The 23,773-nt window shown below is 42.2% G+C and overlaps 11 protein-coding genes across 11 annotated transcripts; 6 read left to right on the top strand and 5 right to left on the bottom strand.

The window, feature by feature from the left end:
- Positions 1–256: 256 nt before the first annotated feature.
- On the top strand, positions 257–2,185 carry BYT42DRAFT_556858 (uncharacterized protein). The gene is made up of 5 exons (XM_051566830.1): positions 257–367; positions 539–704; positions 786–921; positions 1,000–1,218; positions 1,300–2,185. Exons 1-5 carry the CDS (start codon positions 326–328, stop codon positions 1,958–1,960), a joined length of 1,224 nt encoding a protein of 407 aa, XP_051427380.1. The 5' UTR covers positions 257–325; the 3' UTR covers positions 1,961–2,185.
- BYT42DRAFT_556854 (uncharacterized protein) lies at positions 2,186–4,612 on the bottom strand. The gene is made up of 9 exons (XM_051566829.1): positions 4,287–4,612; positions 4,123–4,180; positions 3,788–4,039; positions 3,377–3,674; positions 3,060–3,277; positions 2,859–3,000; positions 2,768–2,793; positions 2,629–2,689; positions 2,186–2,560 (listed from the first exon to the last, which is right to left on the bottom strand). Exons 2-9 carry the CDS (start codon positions 4,141–4,143, stop codon positions 2,469–2,471), a joined length of 1,110 nt encoding a protein of 369 aa, XP_051427379.1. The 5' UTR covers positions 4,144–4,180; positions 4,287–4,612; the 3' UTR covers positions 2,186–2,468.
- Positions 3,974–4,851, bottom strand: BYT42DRAFT_194410 (uncharacterized protein). The gene is made up of 3 exons (XM_051562481.1): positions 4,740–4,851; positions 4,287–4,681; positions 3,974–4,180 (listed from the first exon to the last, which is right to left on the bottom strand). The coding sequence occupies exons 1-2, from the start codon at positions 4,771–4,773 to the stop codon at positions 4,320–4,322; spliced, it is 396 nt and encodes a 131-aa protein (XP_051427378.1). The 5' UTR covers positions 4,774–4,851; the 3' UTR covers positions 3,974–4,180; positions 4,287–4,319.
- A 541-nt stretch (positions 4,852–5,392) lies between these two features.
- BYT42DRAFT_194340 (uncharacterized protein) lies at positions 5,393–6,035 on the top strand. Its single transcript, XM_051562479.1, has one exon. The coding sequence runs from the start codon at positions 5,433–5,435 to the stop codon at positions 5,760–5,762; it is 330 nt and encodes a 109-aa protein (XP_051427377.1). The 5' UTR covers positions 5,393–5,432; the 3' UTR covers positions 5,763–6,035.
- BYT42DRAFT_194339 (uncharacterized protein) lies at positions 6,036–7,434 on the bottom strand. Its single transcript, XM_051562478.1, has 2 exons — positions 6,586–7,434; positions 6,036–6,519 (listed from the first exon to the last, which is right to left on the bottom strand). The coding sequence occupies exons 1-2, from the start codon at positions 7,120–7,122 to the stop codon at positions 6,310–6,312; spliced, it is 747 nt and encodes a 248-aa protein (XP_051427376.1). The 5' UTR covers positions 7,123–7,434; the 3' UTR covers positions 6,036–6,309.
- Position 7,435: 1 nt separating this feature from the next.
- Positions 7,436–9,112, top strand: BYT42DRAFT_194349 (uncharacterized protein). The gene is made up of 2 exons (XM_051562480.1): positions 7,436–7,615; positions 7,728–9,112. Exons 1-2 carry the CDS (start codon positions 7,519–7,521, stop codon positions 8,933–8,935), a joined length of 1,305 nt encoding a protein of 434 aa, XP_051427375.1. The 5' UTR covers positions 7,436–7,518; the 3' UTR covers positions 8,936–9,112.
- A 171-nt stretch (positions 9,113–9,283) lies between these two features.
- BYT42DRAFT_556849 (uncharacterized protein) lies at positions 9,284–9,835 on the top strand. The gene is made up of 3 exons (XM_051566828.1): positions 9,284–9,448; positions 9,528–9,556; positions 9,626–9,835. The coding sequence occupies exons 1-3, from the start codon at positions 9,351–9,353 to the stop codon at positions 9,745–9,747; spliced, it is 249 nt and encodes an 82-aa protein (XP_051427374.1). The 5' UTR covers positions 9,284–9,350; the 3' UTR covers positions 9,748–9,835.
- Positions 9,836–10,677: 842 nt separating this feature from the next.
- Positions 10,678–11,912, top strand: BYT42DRAFT_556847 (ribosomal protein L5 domain-containing protein). The gene is made up of 2 exons (XM_051566827.1): positions 10,678–11,272; positions 11,348–11,912. Exons 1-2 carry the CDS (start codon positions 10,767–10,769, stop codon positions 11,664–11,666), a joined length of 825 nt encoding a protein of 274 aa, XP_051427373.1. The 5' UTR covers positions 10,678–10,766; the 3' UTR covers positions 11,667–11,912.
- A 14-nt stretch (positions 11,913–11,926) lies between these two features.
- BYT42DRAFT_556846 (P-loop containing nucleoside triphosphate hydrolase protein) lies at positions 11,927–16,291 on the bottom strand. The gene is made up of 17 exons (XM_051566826.1): positions 15,935–16,291; positions 15,753–15,816; positions 15,657–15,679; positions 15,501–15,544; positions 15,430–15,445; positions 15,209–15,273; positions 15,023–15,136; positions 14,868–14,949; positions 14,730–14,797; positions 14,598–14,663; positions 14,458–14,537; positions 14,311–14,358; positions 14,036–14,222; positions 13,890–13,967; positions 13,793–13,815; positions 13,654–13,717; positions 11,927–13,576 (listed from the first exon to the last, which is right to left on the bottom strand). The coding sequence occupies exons 1-17, from the start codon at positions 16,239–16,241 to the stop codon at positions 12,089–12,091; spliced, it is 2,817 nt and encodes a 938-aa protein (XP_051427372.1). The 5' UTR covers positions 16,242–16,291; the 3' UTR covers positions 11,927–12,088.
- Positions 16,292–17,201: 910 nt separating this feature from the next.
- BYT42DRAFT_556840 (Lecithin:cholesterol acyltransferase-domain-containing protein) lies at positions 17,202–20,665 on the bottom strand. The gene is made up of 11 exons (XM_051566825.1): positions 20,081–20,665; positions 19,864–19,994; positions 19,671–19,778; positions 19,569–19,599; positions 19,252–19,454; positions 19,025–19,177; positions 18,477–18,950; positions 18,158–18,405; positions 18,030–18,094; positions 17,754–17,958; positions 17,202–17,689 (listed from the first exon to the last, which is right to left on the bottom strand). Exons 1-11 carry the CDS (start codon positions 20,509–20,511, stop codon positions 17,582–17,584), a joined length of 2,157 nt encoding a protein of 718 aa, XP_051427371.1. The 5' UTR covers positions 20,512–20,665; the 3' UTR covers positions 17,202–17,581.
- Positions 20,666–22,706: 2,041 nt separating this feature from the next.
- On the top strand, positions 22,707–23,438 carry BYT42DRAFT_556834 (uncharacterized protein). Its single transcript, XM_051566824.1, has 3 exons — positions 22,707–22,930; positions 23,000–23,143; positions 23,202–23,438. The coding sequence occupies exons 2-3, from the start codon at positions 23,013–23,015 to the stop codon at positions 23,383–23,385; spliced, it is 315 nt and encodes a 104-aa protein (XP_051427370.1). The 5' UTR covers positions 22,707–22,930; positions 23,000–23,012; the 3' UTR covers positions 23,386–23,438.
- Positions 23,439–23,773: the final 335 nt, after the last annotated feature.

Here is a 23,773-nt window from a genome sequence, read left to right as displayed (position 1 = left end):
ATTCTAGAGTAATTGATACTATGCAAAAGTGTAAACACTTTTTCATACCTTTGTTGCAAACCCTTGGACCCGTATACTAGCTCTATGCAGCACTTCTCACCACATTCACGACTGGAGTGCTTGTATTTCTATCTGACTCTTGACTATTCTTGCAAGGTCAGTAACTCAACGTTCCTTGCGTCACGTGACTGGGAAATTTTTTTGTTTAGAGGCCGTCGCGCTTGTCGAGTAATTTTTCGCTGGGCAGCGCTTCCAGAAAAAAAAAAAAGCAAAAAACTTAACGGCAGAGCACTCACTTCTCTTGCTTATCTATTCGCTGCACAAAATGTCTGCCAATATCTTTGTTCAGGAATCCTTTGAATCGCAGGTAAAAAGAACATGATTAACTACAGTTCAACACCCCCTTCTCCATCCGTGATGCATTTCAATGTTTGATTTTGTGTCCTGATCTACGGATGTGGGTCCGCGTGGCTTGGACGATAAGCTTAGGGACAAGTATCCCGTTTCCAATCAACCCATCTAACGCATGTATCGATAGGTTAACGATCTCGCATACTATATCTCCAAGCTGAGAGGTGAGGAAGGAGATGAAGAAGCTCCCTACATGAAGGAAGTGGCTTCTCTGCTTGAATCGGACAAGAAGGACGACATTTACTGCAAGCTTGCCAAAGACGCCTCGGTCTTCTTGACTGTCATTGATTCCGGTACGCGAGCCTACGAACTCATCTTTGAGTGAAAATGGAATTGACGGCTAACACCATTTTTCAAAAAAAAAAAAAAAATAGAGGTGGAAGGTGCCTTCAACTTGCTTCTTGTCATTGTTCTCGAAGCACCTGAAGCTGTGTTGGCTTCTGCTGTGAAGCAAGTCATTGAAACGCTTACCAAGACCGAAAGCTCAAAGACAAGCTTGAAGCAAAAAATGTGAGTAAAAAAAAAAAAAAGGAAACTTCTTTTGAAATAGATGGCAGATCCACTCATTTTTTTTTTAATACCTGACAGTTTGTTGAACTTGTACAACGCATTGCCCGGTACTTCTTCGCTTCGTTATGACACTTTCATTGGTTTGGTCGACGTCACAGCCAAGGCCGATGAATTAGATTCCTTGTATCCTCAATTGGAATATGTTGACACATGGGCCAAGCAATGGGGCATTGACAAAGAAGCTGAACGTCAGCTGTATAACCATTTGAGCGAGAAATTGCTTCAAGTCGGTGAAGAGTAAGTATTGAGCATATATGCGTGGACAAAAATGATGTTGGGGACATAAAGAGTTAACGGTGTGTGAAAAAAACTTCATAGACGTTTATCACTTGATTTCTTATTGAAGAAATTGGCTACTTACGTTGAGGACGATGCTGCCGCCACTGAATGTGCCAAGGAAGCCGTGATGCGTTCGGTCGCTATGGATAACTACTTTGCTTTCGAGGATCTTTTGCAATTCAGCGCTATTCAAAAGTTGAAGGGTAGCCCGGAATATCAGTTGTTGGATGTGTTTTTGAACGGCACTTTGTCCAGCTACAAGACTTTTGCGGAATCCAACAAGAACATGATCAAGGATGCCGACAGCTATTTCCGAAAGATGCGTTTGCTTTCATTGGCTTCCTTGGGATCGGAAAACCTATCGCGCGAGCTGACGTATGCCGAGATTGCAAAGAACTTGGAGATCTCCGAGGACGATGTGGAAATGTGGGTGATTGATGTCATCCGAGCTGGTTTGGTTGAGGCCAAGCTGGACCAGTTGAACAAGACCGTCATTGTGCACCGCAGCATTTACCGTGTGTTTGGCAAGGAACAATGGCAACAATTGAGCACCCGACTTCGCACCTGGAAAGACAACTTGAACGAGATCCTGGCTGTCATCAGCAACGCAAAACTTATTGCCGGTGGAGCTCTGCAGGGAGGAGCAGCAGCTGTGGTAGTAGAGGATAAGACAAGCGAGATTACCGTCAAGACCAAATGATGTTTTTGAAACCTAGTTCATTTTTGTACGCATTCTTTTTTTTTCTCTCTCTTCTTTCTATACACGCCTTCCTAAAAAGTTTAGGAAAGGGAAATTTGAAAAATCTCTCTCTCCCGAAAGAAATGTTCATAATAAAAAAAGTTCTCAGAATAGCTTTCATTACCAATCAGGGTATTCCAAGAAATCGCTCTGCTGGATGAATTGAACAGCTTGCCATGAAAATTTAACTCTTTACCTTTTCGACATTCTCTTGACTTTGCTTTCTTTGTCATTTTCAAATTACTACAATGAATTTCGGAATAAAGTGTAATGTAGCATGGTAGAAGAAGTTCTAAAGTAGATAATACTAGGGAAAATAAAAAGAAGCATGTCACACACATGAATGCCTAGAGGCCAAAAATGAAGTAGGCGGGTTTTTTCTACCATCATAGAAATTCGAAATGAAAATGAAGAAACAGAAAAAAAAATAAAAAATATTGGTTGAAATGAAATAGTGCAATGGGAATCATTATTCGATGGACCAGCGTCTGGAACTCGCCTTCTCCAGTCCCATGGGGCTCATCGAATGGCCGCCCGTACTGGATGCGGTGGCGTGAGAGACTGCGAAAAGATTGACATGTCAATTGCCTTGCACACAAAAAAAGAGTTACCAGCACTATCCCACTTACTGTGATTCATCAAGCCTAAATTAAAGTTTCGCGTACAAATGATCGACACTGGTACCGAGACCTATTTGATGAAAATTAAATCAGTCAGTCAACCACCCTTTCCTCTAAACTAATTTTCGACGGTTATCTGTCAGCGTACCAAGATAAGGACTAAATCCACACATACTAACGAACAAAAAGAGTCAGTATCCTTTCTCTGATGAGTTATCAGTCAATAACAGTTTACTTACAAAAGAAGGTAAGGAAAGCTTTGGAGCCGAGGAACCGATCTGGATTTTGTGAAATTTGCACAAGCAAATAGATGTAGTAGCCCATACTCGTCAGGGCTAGAATATTGAACAGATACATGTGCACCTTTTTCTCGAGTCGTAACTAGGAGATGCGCGAGTAAATAAATAGACGTAAGATAAGCGAAATAGGTGGATACTTACACCATAGAAAGCGAGCACCAGCATGACGATGGAAACGACGCAACTCAGTAACACGTGCTCGATCAGTTCGACGACCAAACTCGACCGTTCATCTGGCGTTTTGGATTCAGGCCACCAGGCTACGATCAACAGAGCCAAATACTGAACCGAAAGTCCCAGAAAGAAAAAGAAATCAAACTTGAGCAGCATCATGAAAATCTGGTACATTTTATATCGATCTTTTTTTTTTTTTTGTCGCGAGAAAAAAGAGAAAAAAAGGAAAATCACATGAATACGTGTGGTCGATAATTCGTTGTGCAGTAAATATATGTACGTACCGCGCATGGCTAAATCGGCACCAATCTTTTTGTAAATATGCCAACCGAATTCGAGATAAAGCTTGTAGGCAAGGAAACAAAAGATCAGACTACTTAGAATGACGACGCAGATCTGAGTTATCTCGGCCCACTTGGAAGCATGATAGGCATCCCCAAGATAGGTGACGGCCAACTGGACGGTGCCATCGTTCATGTTGAATAAGGTGGACGATTGATGATACTGAATAACCGAATACGCACTCATGCCCAATTCAAATGCGACCAGCGCAATTAATTGGATGGTATTCTTCTGGTAAATCTGTGTCACCGGACGAAACCAATAATGATTAGCTTTACCAATGACCTTTTTACAAATAGATTTCACGCGATTTTTTTTTTCTTTAGTGAGCATATGGGATGATTGAAACTTACGGCATCAACGACAAGGATGACGGTGAATACTTGGGCAACGATAAACAAGACAAAGTACACCAATAAAGATCGCGCATTGGCATACGCAGTGGCCAGACTGATGCCGAATTGTTTCTGATCGAATTGACGATCGTTGATGATGTCGATTTCGTTCGACAGGTAGTTAAAGATGATCACTTCAAAGACGATGGCTAGCAGGGCTTGGATAATGACATTGCAAAAGATCGCACGCGTCCATCGTGATTCGCCAAACTAGTAGGGTGGGGAGGTTAAACGAAAACCGGTTTGCAAGTCGAAAAAAGACGAGTAAGGTAGGTTGAGAAAGCAATGCTTACGACTCGCGATATGATCCACATGTGTACGTTATCTCTTTTTCGATGCTACTGAAATATACTGTATATCCATGGAAATGAAAAAAAAAAACGTCTTTTAATGTTATTGTTGATAGTTTGGGCCATTGGCGTGAAATTCGCATGTCGGTGGACGAAATGAAATATACCTGACGAAGAAAGGAGGACTGATTATTTCACTTTTAATAAATATAATAAAAAAAAATAAGCGTAACAAAGAACAATAAGTCCTGTGCGAAGACAATAGAAAAGAATGGTATGGGGGTTTGAAAAAGCGTGATTCCTTTCGTAAAGAGAAAGAGAAAAGAAAGGAATAAAAAAAAGTATGGTGTTTCTCTGTTGTTATTTGATGATGGAAGAAAAAAAAAAGGGAATGAAGAGAGAGAAAAAGAAAGTGGTGAGTAAAAGAAAAAGGAAAAAAAAATATCTGATGGAATGAAAGGAGATGTTACGAAAAAAAAAAAAGAAAAAAGAAAAAGAGAACAAAACGAGGGGGTTAGGTGTGGCTCACGCATCGCAGCATTTTCATAATGGAGCACAAACACTACATCATTGCAACTCAGATAATTGTACAGGAAGCCCATTTCGGTTGCTGGTTTTACCTTGGTCGGCATGGACGATACAAATAGAGATCATCGTATTGGCGTTTTCTACTCTGTGTCAGTCCGTTCATCGTTCACGTAACGCCCATTAATCGATTTTATAATCTATCGGGTCATCTGGCCAGTGATTTTCATGTTAACACTGGATCGATCGTCTCCTTATTTTGGTGCAACCACTGTGATAATTTTATCCACGCTGTTACCATTTTAAGTGCGGACTCGTGAATGGTTTCCACTGAATCAAAAATATCTATTCATGGGGATCCATTCATTTCTGGATACTTTTTCTTTTTTTACATGACAATAAGTCTCAATACTTGGGACACTATCATGATATTACTTGGTATCTGCTTTCTGTTTTTTTTTTCAAAGGTCTGCATCTGCATTTGATACAGTCATATTAAAAAAGAAAAAAAAATAAACGTTCATGTGTATGAAGAGAAATGCGCCAACATAAAAATGGGAGAATGTCACGCATTTTTGTTGTCTATTTCAGTAAGCTTCAGATCCTCGCGATGTTACCTATTGAGGCGCGTAAACGGTTGATCATAGATCAGCTGTCCTACAGGGAATAAGTTGCGTAAGCTTCTTCAAGAGGCAATCCGTTTTTTTCTCATGACACTATGATATGAGCTGCTGCGGAATCGAGGAAACCGTGAATCTGGATCATGCACGTCATTCGACACGGAATTTATGCTTCTCATTTTTCCTGCTTTTCTTTTTCTTCTATCCAAGGCCAAAGATATATATTTGAAACACTCTTCCGCAGCATTTCTGATGTGTCCTCTTTTTGCTGTTACGATCCACGGCGAAAAATCCACAGCGTTCATTGTGCTCGCAACCAAGGAGTGGTTGCAAAATGAACATCGATCTGTATCATATGATGGAATTCCGGCCGGGAACGTATTTGGTGGATTTCATAAAGTTTTATTGGCCTTTATTTTTACTTTATTTTTACATGCTTTGGCAGGCATCCGTGGTAGGCCAATGTTGGTGGGAGCAGGTGAGAGAGCAAAGGGATAAAAGGAGGTGACGGGATGTTTATCCCGCATGGTCATCGCTGTTTACCAGATGAGTGCAACCTCCATCTGTAACAAAACACTCGAAAAATCCATAGCCAAATTCGTCATGGCAATTTTGTATCAGTGCTTGTCGCCGTGCAACAGGTCGCCTTGACGGGCGAATATATTCTTGCCTAGATCCTTGAACGGTATCGCTTAAAGGTATGTTCTGTTTCCTGGATTATGGGGTCATTCTGATGAACCTGTCTGCCCACGATGCCATCCCAAACCCTTTACACATTCTTCAATGGCGATCCGGGCTATATTTGTCTCAAACCACGGAAACATTGAAAGAAGATTAACTCGCATGCGTCAATATCAGGGCCCTGGACCACGGGGAGGGGAAAAAATAAGTCAGGAGAAATCGTTGCCGCTTACACCATGAATTTTTTTCCCTTCATTCTTTTATGTCGTGCCGTGCATTGGGCAATCGAATGGCGAGTCAATTTACCTCGATAATTGCGCAAACGCCTTCACGTATCGGGAACCGCACAAACGCATAGATTTTATTAACACCAAAGCATCATTTGGTATATCCTTGCATATTCTCGACGCAAAGGAATCTTTTTCGCCTGTCCAATCACTATCAGTCCACCCAGAAGCACCGCACCTACGGACGTGGCGACGGCCGTCTTGATATGCATCATTCGTTTTTGTCGTTGTTGTTCAACAATATGAGCTTCCTTGGCTTGATTCAGGTGCTGACCTGCTGATCGTGCCTTCTTTCCCTTTCGCTTAAATACCGCTTGCGCTCCACTCACGATATGATAGGCGGTGAAACCCACCAGAGCCACATGGGTGGTGTAAGTAAACAAAGGCCGGTTCTGCAATCCCCAGGCAATCAATCCAAAGTCGACAAATGCCGAGTCACCGAAATGAATTTGCGGTAATTTACGAGCTAGATAGGCGTGAACAAAGACAAGAGGTACCAAAGCATACCCTGCCTCGCGATGGTACTTGAACAAATGACGGGCCTGTGACGTGGTGGTCGTCGTGGAGGTGGAGGTGGTCGACGATGCCCGATGACGATTCCAGTAAGTTCGAATACCTGCTTTGGCCGCACCAGCTATAACGTGAACGGTAGCAGCATTGAGAATGATGTTTTCCACATGTTTATCTTGATAAAACGGACGGCCCAACAAAAGCCAGTTGTTGGCCTGATCAATGCCGCCTACAAGACTGACAGCGATTTGGGCACCGTGGATAACAACGAAACCGACAAATGTAGCGGCCGATACGTTTTGAAGCGTTGTTAGGTAACCGTGGACTTTATACAGGTTCAAGGATAGTCCTCGGTTCGAGCGTGAGGCGGAATCTGACATTTGGATGGGTTCACAAAGGCTTTCAACTCCTGGGTCGAAGGGGAAGCCCGTTTGAGACCACCGAAATTGCGTCGATTTTCAAATCTCTTCAATCTCCGCATGTCACCCAACCATGACGATCATCTTGGGCAAATGTGCCAAAAAAAAAAAAGGCTCTTTGGTAACAGTTCCTTAAAAGGGAGCAAAAAACGGAAGCGACCAAAGATTCCCGTCGGTCCTTTCGATTTCGGGCAATTTCTCTTTCGTTTGTTATTATAATGACAGTGTATTTGATTAGAATCCCATCCAACTTTAATCACTCGGTAATATTTAATTTCCTAGCCCTCGCCATAATATGTGGTTATTCCATATCATCATCTCACTCCATTATTCTTTCTTTCGATTTCACTGTATATCATGCCATCACTAGATATCACATCAACATGCCTGCTACTGCTATTCCTTTGCTGGTTTGGGATTGCATTAGCACAACCAATGACCGCGTCCTCACCAGGTAAGCGCACCCGTTCAACATTTAATGACCCCGCCATATCACGAAGAAAAAAAAAAAAAACGAGCATCCCATCCACCAAAAAATAACTGGTTTTTTATTGTTCTGTCTTTAGACATAAAGATCCTAGATGATGTATCAGAAACATTATCATGCAGTCTTTCATGCTCGGAAACCAGGACAAGTACGACCACCTCATCCACATTTACATCCGCATCCACGACCCTCGTATCGTATTCCTCCAGTTCCACATCATTGATCACAGGACTCACCTCCATGACTACCAGTGTCAAAGCAACCAAAACGATGACCAAGACCAAAACCGCCACGGCAACCGTGATGCCAGCCGTCTCAACACTGAGGACCATCAAAGTTGAAGAAGAAGAGGAAGAAGAAGAAGTGAGTTTTCACGAAGCAAGACTTGTTCGACCTCAACCACACGAGAAAGATCCGTGGCCAGCGTTGGCTCGTCCACTGACAACGACAAAACCCGCACCGATTCACTTGAACCACGGATTTGATCCGTCTTCTTCAAGCCATTCGTCTGACAGCGGATCGACCCATCAGGAAGAGGAAGACGAGACCATGGTGGGCCCAGATCAGCCGTCGGAGCAGTCGACTCAACGAGACGAAATGAGCCCCTCGGAAGGATTAAGTACGGTACATACCGCTTTGTTAAGTGTTGGAGCCGTGTTGATTGTCGGTGGAGTGGCCGCGGGCATCCTCGTGTATAAAATCCAGCATCGCGCACGACAAGCGAACGAAGCCTTTTCTTTGGATCTGAAACGACAGGATTTGGGAGGCAAGCCAACCACTCTGGGTGGTGGTCATGGCGGCGGACGAGCCATGTCCATGATTCAGTTACCTCTGCCGAGATTTGACTCAACCGAGTTCCATTGCGGACTGGAAGATTATATTGTAACCGAAAACGAAGAAGCATATATCAAGGAAGGCATCGATGATATCGAGAACAACCGTATCGCCATCTCGGGAGCATTGAAGAAATTCATGGATCATCCGCTGCCTTTGCCACAAAGGCAACCGGAACAACCGGCACCTCCACCGCGACCAAGGATCCCACTGGACCGAGGCGGTGGTAGAGAACGGCCTCCTCATAATCGACGGACCATCCACGGCACCAGTGGTGTCCAAGTCGCCATTGAACTACCTTCGGATCAGTTTGTCCCTCTGCAGGGATCCGACATGAAACTCGCGTCGCGACAGGAGATTCTCAGTGATCCTGTGCGTCGCCGTGGATTCGACGAACTGGCGTTTTGGGAAGCACAAAAGAACAAGCGACCCAAACCCTCGTCACCGCCATAATTGCACCTACGTTGTTTCTCGCTATTGCATTCTGTCCACTCATATATCACTCTTTCGTTTCCTAATTTCTATCTACATGTAATAATTATCTTATACTGTCCTTGTTCTTGCTACTTTTTTTTTACATATACTTTATAAAACCTTGCGAAGATGCTTTTTTTGTTCAACGAGTTTTTTATTGTCTATAATCAGCTGAAGGGAACACAAGGCGCATCGACTTGAGATCTTTTCTTTTTTTTGACACTTGCGCATCATCATCGGCGCCTTACGTCATAATTGTTCTATCATCCACGGATGTGCCTTATTTAGGTTTTGGGTCAGAATTTTGCAGGTTTCAAAAGAGACGAGATTTTCTCTCTTTCTCTGTTTTTCTTTGTTCTCCATCTTTTTGATTACACTTTTTACTCTTTAAACCATGGTTGGCGATTGTTGTCTTATTTTCATCATCATCTTGTTGCCTCCTCTCGGCGTATTCCTCATGAAAGGATGCACCGCTGATTTCTGGATCAATATGTAAGTTGGAGATTTGCTGTTCTTCTTCGGTTTTTGATCTCTCTTATTCAATATTTCGCCCACAATCAACACCACATAGTTGTTTGACCATCCTCGGTTATCTTCCAGGTAAAGTGTCTTTTTTGTTTGAGTAACAGGTGTGGACATTTATCTGACCTTTTTGTTGCATCTAAATAGGCCATTTGCACGCTTTCTATGTCATGATCAAGAAACGAGAACAACAAACCCCGTACGTCGCTGGCGGTGGCTATACGGCTCCTCCTCCTGGTCAGGGCTATGGTGCTGTGCCCCCGGCATAAAGCCGAGACCCATTGGCTCATGTGTTTCAAAGACATTTCTTATACCTTTAAGAATATTGATATTTTAATAAATAAGTATATAATGCAGTATTGTTACAAATCCAAATTACCAGGCGGGCGAGCGGATTGTATGATCTTTTCGGTTGCCTGGCTCTGTATTGGAATAGGTTGATTATTTCGACAACAGGTGGTGTGTTGGATCACAGAATGAGCTGATGTTCGATTGAAAATTCAGTTGGAACATTAATACGCGCGAATTTTAAGAACCGATGGAGGCTCCTGAAAAATGACACCGATCATTGATTTACTTTTGTCTCTCATTTCATATTTTCTCATTTCATATTTCTTCAGGACCTGGAAGTTGGATGATATATAATAGCTATTGCACTGTTTTATGTCATTTTCAACAAAGATGTAAGCACGATATTTCCACATGTATCAATATACCCAAATAAAGCCAGCAACTGCTGACACAAGCATACGTGCTGGTATGCATTGCTTACAAGTTGTGTCAATGATCCATTAATTTATCGCTGAAGATTCACGCACTTGGCTGAAAAAGTAAATCTATCAATTACAGTATCATTGATGATATTCAAATTATAGTTATGAAAATAAGTACCTTTTAGACCTGGAAAAAGGCACAGGCGGAATCGGTGCACTGTTCGCTTTGTTGAATTTGTTCATCTAGGCACACTAGGACAGAAGTTTTCTCATCAAATAATTCTCTCAAAACAATACGCTTTTAGCTGTAGTAATATTTGTGTAAAATTCAATGCACACATCAATACAACAATCGCTTTTCAAGATGGGGTCTACAGTGTTTGGGAGGGTGGTTTTGGCAGTTTCTGAGATTCAATCCAAGGGTCGGCCAATGCCTTGGCCAATCAGAGGGCTGTGACGATTTGTTTGGTTTTTGTGACGGGGGTAAACAAAATGCTTGTCGTAAGTCTGGTTCCTTGACGTCCCCTTTGTGCCATCGTTCATTCTCCACCGTCCCGCCCTTTTTTTTTCGTCCAATGGCTTCCTTGCTGCGAACGTCGATCCGGCAAGTACGATCCTCAGGGATACTGTTACGATCTTTTAGCACGACACAGCACGCTTCGTCGTCGCATGGTCTTTTGCGATTGAAGGAATACTATAACAATGTGCTTGCCGAAGATTTGATGGTCCTCGGTTACGACCATGCCCGTGTTTCTCCTTGCACATCCAAGTATCCTGATATTCAGGCTCAAATTGATAAAGCTTTGGCAGCCACTGAAGCTTCGGAAACACCTCGATCCAAGGAAGCCGCTCCAGCTGTCACCCGTACTCGCAAAGGTGGCAAACCTGTCAAACCTATCCAACCTCCCAAATCGCCTAGCACTATCCCACGTCTCGATAAGATTACATTGCATACCATGGTCAAGGATGCTATCGGTAACAAGGGCAACCTACTCTCTGCATTCATGGCACTTCAGAGTATCACAGCCACTCGCCCTGAAGTAGTGTACGCCAAAACCTCGGTCGCCAACTGGAAATTACGGTAAGTTCATTGGGGAGATGACTGTTGCGATGGCGGAGGGAATCTTGATATTCATCTATACAAAATCTTGGTTAGTGAGGGCATGCCTATTGGTGTCAAGGTGACACTTCGTGGAGAAGAGATGTATCAGTTTATGGATAAATTGGTGGAAATTGTGTTGCCACGTTTGAGAGAATGGCCTGGTTTGCCCATTACCTCTGGCGATGGTAATGGCAACATTGCTATTGGTTTCCCTCCTTCCGCACTTGCTCTTTTCCCTGAAATCGAAGGCTCTTTTGACGTTTACCCCAAGATGACCGGTTTTGATGTCGTCTTCAACACCACCGCCTACACCAACACGGACGGCCGTCTTTTACTTTCTGGATTTTCCGTACCATTTTCAAGCAAAAAATAGACTCATATCATGTATAAAATTGTTTTAGAGAAGAAAAAAAAACCTTCTAAATCGGACTGTATAGCATAGGAAACAGTAATAAATCGCTTCATAGCATCATTCATCATGCCTCTTGTATTTTAGTTTGGCAGATTGACTACATGCTTGGAACATGAGCCTGATTGAAAAGAAACATTTACTTGTCCATGCACCTAGTATATAAGTCTTGATCCCTTCCATTGAAAGTCTGCACAGTGAACGATGAACTCAATCATTCTTTGCATGGGATGAAAAATGTTTGCATTCTTTTTTATTTTATTTTTAGGAAAATAAAGATGACTTTTTCTGTCTTTTTTTGCTGAGTTTTGTTGTTTTTTCGTATACGTTCATATAAGCTGTCGCTAATCTGTGTGGAAAAATATATACTGTCGGACGATGCGATATTACATGAACATATAAAAGATGGCGGCCAACACCATGATGTTAGTATAGTGAGCAAATGCGGGAATTCTGATGTGGGATGAAGTCATGGATGCGGGCGAATACATAATCGTAGTTGTATCAATATTCAACGAGGGAGGGAATGGATGATTGTTTACAAAATGAAAATCATTTTCGGTGTAGGCATAATGATCGTCATCGTCTTTATCGATCATGCGGGGACATTGTTCGGTAGTAGTTTGGCATGACAGGTCTAGCATACGCTTGGGGTATAAAGATTGCATGACCGGAATCTCGGTTTCGATGGCTTTATCCACTCCTCCAGGGCGTAAAGAGAGTTCGGATTTCAGCGCACAAATACTAGCTTGCAAATCTTTTATATGAGCATCCCTTTTGGCGAGCTCCGTAGTGGATTTCGCTTGATCATGCTTCAACGAGGAAATCGACTGTCGCAAATTAGTGAGTTCTCGGTCATTTTCCTTCATTAAAGCTAGCTCATGTTCCAGAATGATCATGCGGGCCTGCTGGGTCTTGATTTTTGTCTCGTAAATTTGCAGCTGTGTATGAGCGTGCTTCAGCTGGTCTCCGGTGGCATCTTGAAGGGACTGTAGTTCCTTGATCTCGGTGGCGCTGGGTGCATTGTCTTGATATTCTTTCAGTTTCTGTTGCACCATGGTCAATGCTTCCGATTTCTTACGAAGCTCTTCCTGCAGTGTATCCATGCTTTGTTCTTGTGTTTGGATTTTGGCATTGGCAGTCTGTAGTTCAGTCATCAAACCGGCCATTTCTTCTTTCTTCTCTCGCAGAGATTCTTTCCATCGTTGCTCCATAGTTACGAGTTGATCTTTGGTGCTTGAACTGGTCTTCATGACATCGTTGCGTAACTCCTCAATCAAATGATCTTTTTGGTTTAAACAAGTTTCAGATTTGAGCTTCCAATCTTGCAGTTCGTCCATCGTTCTTTCGTACTGCAAAATGATGTCTTTTTGGTTCATCATCATATCCCGCAAATCGTTTAGCTGGGTATGCTTGTTTTTAAGTGCCGCGCTCACTCGAACGTTGACTTGCTTGTGTTCCTGCGCAATGAGCTTGATTTTGTTCACGACCCCGTGCCGCAAGTAGTCCATGAATCGTTCGCACTTTTCAATCTCCTCATTCTTTGACAAGAGCTCTTTCTTCTGAGCTTTAATCGTTTCTTCCAGTTGCTGGATCCGCTGACATGCTTCGTGGTAATTTTCCTTGTGCGTATCAATACACACCATCATGTATTCCAGCTGTTCATCATTCTTAGCCATGGCTTGTCGCAGTTGCTCGTGTTCCTGTTGTAAAGCAGTCACTTCTTGTTGGTATCCATCCAATTCCGCCTTTAGGCTTAGCTTTTCTTGCTCATGGCTCGCTAGTTGAGCTGAAAGGCCTTCTTCACATCGCGCCACCACGTCGCGCATATTGATCTGATCCAAAATCATACTGTCTGATGGAGAAGAGTGTGCCTATGTAAATAAGGACGATTCAACGCTTAGATACAAACGTTTACGAGCCAAAATAATTCATCAAATCACACACTTACCGAGCTCATGGGTGAGAATGTGTCTTGTGAACTCGTCAAAATAACACTCAGTAAATGGTTTAATCTATGCCAAGAATAAAAAGAAGAAAATGTGTCAATTATAAAATATCTTCGCCGTGAAAATTCAGAAATAAAGTACCGTTGACGTGTTTCTGCTTCTTGCTGGAGAACATGAATGATTGGATTTTAGTGTTTATAACGAAAAAAACACAATAATTACACACCGATGGGCTTACCTCATCTTTCACCTGCATCTTGTGTTGCAGTTCAGCAATTTGCTCCAAGTAGTTTTGCAATTGTGAATGTGAATCGATCTGTAATAAGAAATTTTCCTGTCAGCATGACGATGCTCTCTTCCATAGGGTCAATGATTTTGATTTACCTTGGTCAGTTTGGCGGCTGTTCTGATCATTTTTGCTCTCTGAGCGAATCTCAGCGTATTGAATGTTTCGTCCTTTTGCTGTAGTGCTGGATTAATTGTGCAGATGACACAGATGCGTGCATTGCCTGATAATGCCGTTTGTAAGATTCGTGTGAGTTTGGAGTTTCGATAAGGAATATGAGTGACTCTAAATCCGTAGCATGAAAAAAATAAAAAATAATAACTCGAGCGTGAGCAATAGAAGCTTCAGCAAAATTGACATTGATCAACCTTACCCTTGCGCGCTAGTAAGCTTTGAGATAACGTTGCCGAGCGTCAGCAAACTGCAAACGGTAATGAGCATAGTGCACATGGGAATCAGTATTGTGCTATGGTGATCGGATAAAAAAAAAAAAAAAGAAAAAAAGAGACAGAAATAAGACCTTTTGTTGATATAAGCGCCTTCTTTACGACGCTGATTATCGGAAGTAACTTTCTCGGAACCCGCTAAATCAATGAGATTCTAAACCACCATGAGCATGCTGGTCATTTTCGAACATGTATTGACTGAATTTCAGCTTACCAGTTGTGATATTCGTACGGAATTATGATCAGGATCCAAGGCGTTCTTGGGTCGGCTTTCAATGACCTATATACCATGGATTATGTTCCGTGAGTGTGAAGATTTTTCTCCGAAGGCTAAAGTTAAAATTACCATTTGAAAAATGGTATGTGATCGGCTACTTCGGGCATTATAGTCTGTGGCGCTAACATGTCGATTGGCTGTCACGCAATTGAAGCGATTTCGTCAGTATGGACATTGAAGAATAGAAGAATATGAGAGCATACATACATTCGCCAACCTTGATAATATGCATCACTTGCTCAGCACTAGATACAACTTCTTCCTTGAGGTTTGAAACAAACACACCTCTCTAATGTCCAGGAAAATTAATGATTGTAAATGAATAACATGAAAATGAATGTGTGGCACAGTCATACGATTACCTTTTTATCTTCGTGAACAACAGGGTTGGGGCCGTCGACCCGTAGTAAATCTCGAATCTGTTCGTTATAGATTTCCAGGTACGAAACTCGCAATAAAAACTCTCGACCAGCATGCTTTTTTTGTCAATGGTGTAACAAGGGTCAACAAGCAATGCATAATGTTATTATCAAAGTGTCAAATTTTACCTCTTCAATACATGCAAATATATCATCGATCGCTCGTGGAATGACACCAGGCATTGATTTGGTGCCTAGAGGAACAAGATTTTAGACATTGGCGTTTTCTTCCGGTGAAACGTTACACGGGGATCGAAAGTGAGAAGCTTACCCATCTAAAGAACGATGAAGAAACACACCAAAATATACCAGTGGATCAATAAGCCGCTAAGCACGAAAAAAAAAAATAGTCATATTTACCATGGTCTAAATACAATAAAAGATTAGTCATGAAGAGCCTATGAATTTGACAAGAACTTACATAGGTTTTGCCACTCGCTGTTTGGCCATAAGCAAAGACCGTTCCTAGGTTTCAAAAAAAAAATTCGGAAGTTTAAAATCGAGGCCACCCATAGGACTTTTTTATCTTTTTCGGCTAGTGGCCGAGATTATTTTTTTTTCTAGCTTTATTTTTTACCATTGTAGCCGGCCATAGTTGATCTTTGAAAAAAGCAAAATCTTATCAGCTTCCGAATCTGGGGAATCGGCGTGATAGAATTCATCCATAACTTACTTTACAAGATCATGAATTCCCGCATTATATATGGATTGGTTGTCAACTCCGCCAATGACATTGTCTGGTTACACTCGTTCAGTTCTGTCTGTCCCAAGATGGGGATTTCTTTTTTTTTTTTTTTTTTCTCCTGGTCTCGTGCACTCTTTTTTTTTTATATTCTTATGGAATACAATCCTTACCGTATTCGAATATTCGCTGTGAGGTGCTTGAAGTACTTTGTGCGAGTTCAACGGTTCGATGTTCCGGTCGTAAAATCCAGCAAGGTTCGTCCGCAGCGTCTTGTTCTTTCGATGAAGGTGGACGACAGCGTACCATGACTTGGACATTTTCACGAATCGATATGGAGCGCGTAACGGATGGACGTAAGGACTGTGAGGACATGAGTGGGGTGGATGGTGGGGTGATGGGTCCGATTGTATAAGGAAAACCGGAAGGGGTCTTTGAGGAAAGGCTGGTATTGAGACTGATCGTTTCAGGCTTGGTCATGGTCGCTTGACTTTGGATGGAGGAAGGGAAACCGGAAAGAAAAAGGATCACAAACTCAGCTCGAATGCGATTGTAAATTTTTTGACTTTTTTCCTTTTTTTTTCTTTTTCCTTTTTGATCATTCAGCTTCCCGTTGCTGCTTTTTTTTTTTTAATTCCTATTCGCAGGTTGATCCTTTTCCTTCTTTCAATAATCATGAAAATCCCTTTTCCCCCCAATAGAAATCATTACAACTAGCAAGACCGTTTCCTTACTGTTGGACGAAAAAATACCGATAATTCATTTCCCCACTCACAAACACAGATGACTCAGCAGATCGACATTAAAAAAGCTGCGACATTTATAAATCCAACTTCTTTTTTTTTTCCTTGCGCCTTGCAGTTGTGTTTAGACTTACTTGTCCAGTATTGAATGTCTATTAAAAAGAAAAAACATTCTTTTTCGTCTCTGCTCGATGTTTGGTCAACACCCAAAACAGTCTGCGAAAATGGAAGTTGACAAAATAATCACATAAAAAAATGATATGTAAGCTTCTGAATGTACGAGGTTTTCCTTGAAAAAAGAACTATAACAATCTTGTGAATGTTTAAGCGCATGTACACATTGCAGCCCGCCAGAATTTCCCAATCACTGGACTCCCATATTCAAAATATAAGCGGTATAGTTGTTGTCAAAATCACAAACAACCTTGCTCACTGCAGCTGGTGTGCATTGTTTTTCCTTTGTGGATACAGGATGCAGGCTTGCATACGTGCCAGGCGGAAAGGATCAACTACACAGTTACTCTTTCAAACCATTTGTTAACAAAGGAATAATGGAAGCCGTCCATCCGAGGAACCGCGGTGCCAAACATGAGTGACTGTTCGCTGCAGCCCGTGTGTGATATGCAGAACATATCAGGAGTCCATCCTCTACATAAGACTTTTTCTAAAAATAGATTTTGCCAACGACCCACTCGGTGAAGAATAAAAGTTGAAACTCGGTTGATCAACATTTGAACATTGGCATATCACCGCAAACTTGTTAAAAAAAAGTCATACTGATCTCAGAGACAAATCAAGGTCATTTTATGGTATTCATAGTCTCTGTATCGGCATGCATCACATACTGTATACCCTTGCATACTACAGTCACAGGACACTGGCTTTTATCAACAGAATGCTGCAGATTAAGCTTCTCTTTTTCCCGAAAGGAAGAAAATCAGACAAAGAACGACAGTCTCCATGTAGGATTTATATGATTCACGCCATGGCTTTTTTTTAGGCTTAATGTTTACAGTAGTCGCTAATGAGCAGCACAAGGTTATCCGTATGTACAATTAGTATAAATGAGTGGGTTGTCTAATTGGTGGGTTGAAGAGGAACCCGTTTGGCGTATTCTTCAATGTTTGACAAAATTCGTTCGGTTACATTGTCACCTTGATTTGACACAATTTTCAAGATATCCAGCTATCATTCCATCTGTCAGAATAATGTCACATGTGGTTCATTATCTTCATTAAAAATCACTTACCGTCATTTCCCAATTTCCCAGAATATCAACATGGTCCCCTGCTTTGCTTCCGCCACGAACGTCCAGCTTGCTGTCGCTTTGCTCATGTCGATACTCTTTGAGTAAGACGGGACTGCGTCCTGGGTTATATAGATCAGCGTGCTTTCTCCATCCTCCGGAGGGTGTACACATGTAGCCTAATGATAATACAGGAACCGTGCCATCTCTGTGTCATCACATACGCAATGGTCAGCTGTCACATTATTGGGAACATTTTCTATTTACATTGTAACGTACCCATCGGAGAAACGCACCCCTGTTTCAACTCCTCGAATGGGGTCATGAACCGCACCGTCTATGTACTGTCACATCGAGTGAGTGAGTCTTTCATTTGCCATTACGTCCTTTTGATGGTGCACCCTTACCAAATTGGAAGGTGGCACTTTATCGTCGTCAAGGGATAGTTTGTCGGAAAGCACGTCGGCTACATTTTCTGTGGCTTCGTCCGATGGATTTATCCCTGTTTCGTTTCGCCTTCCAGCATCCTTATCGATACAGTCGGTATCATTGCCAGGATAACACGTCACTTCCGGATCATCCGTTTTAGCATAGTAATAGCTTCGTTCAGTATTCAGGCCAACTCCGTATAAGCAAAATATTTTCATGTTTGGCGCTGTTTTTGGTTGCGGCATAAATTCAGTACTGCTCAAACGATTTACGTGCGTATTTTGCATCATCATTTACCTATAGGTAGCGCGGACTCCAACGGGTTGGACCATTTGCTTCGATCATTTTTCACTCGATCCAGTTCCTTTTTCGACGTAATCGCTCCTAGTGAGTAGTTGCTTCGGATAAGGTCGTTGTATTCTTTGGGCGAACTGCGTAAAAGTAGATCGATGGAGGAATCTACAGTGTATTGACGAGTAATGGCATCCTTAATATTTTCCACCGCTCGCACCGTGCGATTTTCATCGTCGGATTTGGGGGTGTTGGCAGGTTTGGTAAATGACAGCATGTTGCCAAACGAATACTGGTTGGCATGATTTTCGTCATCCGGCGCATCCTCCGTGGTCCCCCAAATAAGGTCACCACCTTTGGGTAGAATCGATGAACTGCCTGCCCACGTTCTCATTAGCATCGCACGTTCTCGCCGCGAAAAGAATTTTTCCAGCAAGTAAGCGCCAAAGCTTCCTATGGCCATGGTGTCACGCGATTCCCCTATCATCGATATGCCAAGCGTCAATGTTGACTCATTGTCGTATTTTTGATTTTTTTTTATCCTTCCAAATTACCTGATAATAATGCAGTGAGTGCTTTCGGTACCCCAACCATGGGCCCAGCAATGTTAACAAAGGCTTCAATGTGGTTTTCTGTCCAATGGGGTCCCCCCTTTCCACCTTCGGGGCTTTCAGCCCATTTGAGGAAATAGGGAAATAACACCGATCCTATTGTGCACCAAAAATTTTCACATGTAAATACGCAATGGCTGCACGAACTAGCGTTGGTTTCACTGGCCTACCCATGGAATGAGCCACAATGACTGACTTTCGTCCATCTTGCAACTTGGACGTTTCAATAAGCGATTTTAACTTGGTGAAAAATTTGTCGCGTACTTCGAGATTATAAAATGATAATCGCCAGTCGTAACTGGCAAGATGCATGTCGTTGCTGTCATACCCAATGGCGGCTAAATTTTCAATCACTTTGGCCCACACCCAGAACCTGTAAATGCATATTTGGATCATATCAGATGAACGTCTAGATCCAGCGGGGTATCATCTGGTTTTTTTTTTATGCCACAGCAACAAAAATATAAATGGAATCGGCAATACTTACCCTGTAACAAAATAATCGGCTGCATCCATTCCTACAATGCCACGTATTACGTCAACCGATCGATCATTCCATTTTTTTCTTCAGAAGAAGACTTTTTATTACCTTGAGCTGCTCGTACTTTGATGCCAGGTGGGTCCAAACCTGTGACAGGATCGAGTCGCATATGCTGGGTCCAACTTTCTTTGTCCAACAAGACAGACCGAAACATTGCTATTTGACACGCCAAATAAATCCATACATGTGTCAGTACTGTGTTTTCTTGTTGAAGGATACGTTATCATTTCCTCCGCCTTACTTGTCGTTCCCCACATGCGTTTTCGAAAATACTTTCTCGACTTTTCCGATGTCCCCCAACTTTCCAATCCGGATGTCACAATGCCTGGCAAAAGCACCACTGGAAAATGCGGCTTCAGACCCAATTCCTCCCTGATTCCGCGAGAAAAAGCCAAATCGGCATGAATATTAACACTGCTGTGACCTGCATTTTTTCATTGTTCAAGGGGAAAACTTACTTGGCTGCTAAAGCGGGCATGAAAGGTGTGTCCGTGGATGGTGCCGGTGTAAAGAAATTGGTCACATTACCGAACAGCTCATCAACTATATCGGTAGCAGGAATGATGCTTGCGATATCGAGGTCGGCAAGTTGCAGTGCGAGATAGGCTTGCAGATCGTTCAGATGAATTTGTGCGGTCGGAGTTGTTGAGGCGCCATAAGTGGCCAAAAGACCTACAGTCAGCCCGATAATGAAATGGAACCGTTTACGTTTCCAAAAGGGTGGGTGGTCTTGACGGAATATAATACAGTCAGCCATAATATCTTCTGGTTGTTCCATAATGGTGTCAGGGCCCAATGCTGATCTGGATCTCCTCTTGAGCTCATTGTCATGAAGTGTTGAATGTTTCTTGCGCGGGTCAGATATCTTGGTTCTGCGTTTTATAAGCATGAGTAATAAAACACTTTAGGAGACAATGGATTGCACAATAGTTAAAAGAGAGAAAAGGTGAAATTATGAAAAGAAAAAGGGTAAAATTTCGCCACAAAAGTGCGCACAACCCTTTGATGTCAGCGTTCTATCCGTTTTTGGAACGTAATACAATGTTCAAACAAATCAGCCAAAATTGATGTCGCGTCGCAAATGGTTTCAAAACAAATTATCAATGCAGAACCACCAAACCCGGCTTTATATTTTATGCTTTCCAATACTTGGGTAAAAACGCTAACGGCCTTCCATTCAAAGACTGCAGGACGTTCGACGCTATAGTTACACGCCATTAGTGCGGCGTCCGTGTCTCCCTATTCCACACCATGCCGCACCATTCCGCAATTTGGCAAGCGAGAAATATAAAGATTCGATGAGAGCATTTTGTCTTGTAGGGAATGTGGTAGGAGTGACAGATCTGCTAAAAACAAAAATTCATCAACAGTGACGACCCAGCCGCTTTTTCTTCTTTTCTGACGTATCATTAATTCTTCATACAAGGTTTCCTGTCACGCCTCTTTTCTGCTTAGTTACATCTGGTGCACAGCTTTAACGAGCCCTTGACGTACACAGATAAAAGGGATAATAGTTTGCATTTTTGATTGTTCAATGTCCCTCATTTGTTTTTCTCACTTTCGAAAGCATACAACGATTTGTCCAAACTACAAGGCATGGATCAGATCCAACTGTGTTGTTGTCGTCGGTGACGGTCACGCTAAACATATAATCCATATTCGAAAAATTAGTTTCACACCGCACGAAGAGTTGCTCCCAGGTGTGCACGATAGCAATGACACTCAGTTGGGTATTCGTACTTTTTTCGATGAGGCCATGGACAATGCTATCAAACGAACAGTCAGTGAAATCATGCAGTAGAAAATGTTACCTACTGGGCTCGATCACTCACATACAGTATACCGTGTCCAGAGTGTGGTTTATCGTTTCAAAAGGAAGCTGGATGTCTCGTTAGCACATAGCATATCAACATTGCAAAGTCATACTCGTTTCATTGACGAAAAGCAATTGAATAGATTGTAAATACAAATAATTATGCTACAACGCTTTCTCGATTACTGTAAATAGTTAAACAGTGCGTGTTCCTCTTCTTCACGAGATCCACTATTTACGAGTGTTTTTATGGAGGGGGTGTCAGCTTTATCGATGTGAAAGTTGACTTTTTCATTGACTGATCTTATTCCGTCATCAATGGTAACCCATTGATAGCCAACAACTGAAGCCATGGCAAACAAGACGCAAATATTTATAATCCAAATGGTCATTAATTGATGAACAGCGAGGAGGATACAGTTTATTGACGGCATTGAGGATTATTCGCAAGGTGATTAGATAGGATAACGTATACTGTATGCGAGATACAAGTGTTGTGAGAATTGATGAAAAAATATTTACATGGAAGATGGATTATGGTAACATAACATATGAGGGAGATTGAGAAAATGGCGATGAAATAATTTAAATGAATGAATAGAAAAGCATTAACTTGATACATGTTGAAAAAAAAAAAAGCAGATCAAATAAATTATGTGAATTTGACGGGATCTTAGGCATTGGGGCGGGGGTTGTCTCCATAGGGTGCACATCGAACCGTTCGCCACCGCCTACGATCCCAGCCCACTTCCCTCATTTACTACGCCGGCGAACTCGCCGTACATCACCCACCTTGCTCCCGTTCCCTCTTACAGCCTGTATTGCATACGATTCTCCATTATTGCAGACGCTCACCTGGCGTATCTTCTTTTTGACATGCACACGATCAAGGTTCACCGGGGAGCGGGGCTCAATGGACGCATGCTTGGCCGAAACCAAGCATTTCTACATAAAAAGTTCTCGTCCTAGTTAGTCAATCTGCCACAAGCATTCTTTCCTTGACATTGATTCCGATACTTACTTTTTCTGACATATCATGAGTGCCTTGGATCGTGTCATGTCTCATGCAAAATGGATCGGAATCGCGCACTGGAATTTGGCATGGAGAAACTCGCTCGGCGAGATCCGCACAACGAGAACCCGCGTAAATGTATCGGTCGCGTAACAGGGATCGCGGCGACTACTAAGCCCAGTATGCACCCTCTTTTTTTTTCCTTTTTTTTCTTTTTTTTTTCCTTCTTTTTTCCTTCTTTTTTTTGCCCCTTTTCTTTTTTTTACTTTTTTTTTTTGCCTACCATGTTGGGATCCCGTCAGTAAAAGAATAAAACAAAAGGAAAAAGAAGAAAGAAGAAAAAAAAGGCCGCTGTATCCTGGTATGCCTCGCGGTTGGAAGAAGGGTGCTTCATCACAAGAAGCTTCTTGACTGTGGTTCGGATGACTGATAGGAGGTATCTTGTCCTCCTATCAGCCTTTTTTTTTTGTAAGGTCGCTATGCCTACAAGAGGTTAAACAGAAACACGTAAGCAAGGAGACGGCATTACGCTGCAATCAATAGAATACTTACCAGTTTGAATACAATGCGACCTACTATCGTACGTATGGTTTTGCTGCCAAATTGTTGGCTGCAGATCCACCACAGAGCAAGATTGAACGGAAGCTCTGTGGTGGAAGACGGGACTCCAGCGCAAAGGCTTTCGATCGGTTCGATCTATGATTCAAGATTTTCATATGGCTATTCCTTTGCCATAGGAAAAGTTTGCAATTACCTTGTTCTTGATTCTTGTTATTTGGTTTGTGACTGGATGGACGTCCCTGGATGGATGCTTAATTGCAATCCATCCAGTCAAGAAGTTCTTCTTCTTTATCCACTTGCATGGGATCGTTATTTTGTTGAGGATGACGAGTTGCGCTTTCTCTAGAAGAAACATTAGTATAAAAGTATGGCAATGACCTTATCGCTTTACTTACGGATTTAAACTGGGACATGGTAAATAAATAATGAGGAAGACTTGCCTCAGCTGGATTGCGCGTTTATATCAACAACGCGGGATTGCGTCAACAGCAGTCACGTAAAAAACGACAGACGTCTTTGAATGCCTTCCAAGCCCACTGCAAGCTAAGTAAGTGCTGTGAACTTGAGTTTTGTAATAATTGCCATGAATCACGATTCCAGATCCATGTAGTCTGTAACATTCTCGTTTTACCCCGCTTTGGATCTCAGTGAGTGACACTTCTCTCTCAGGAACACCAGTCTATATTGCTTGAGATGCTTATGATCAGCGTTTATAAACCAAACGACCTTTGGGAATTGTTACAATTTGCCTTGACAAATAAAAGG

Source organism: Radiomyces spectabilis, assembly GCF_025331425.1.
Source record: "Radiomyces spectabilis strain NRRL 2753 chromosome Unknown BYT42scaffold_2, whole genome shotgun sequence".
In the NCBI taxonomy this organism is placed as follows: Eukaryota; Fungi; Mucoromycota; class Mucoromycetes; order Mucorales; family Radiomycetaceae; genus Radiomyces; species Radiomyces spectabilis.
This window is presented reverse-complemented; position numbering and strand designations above follow the sequence as displayed.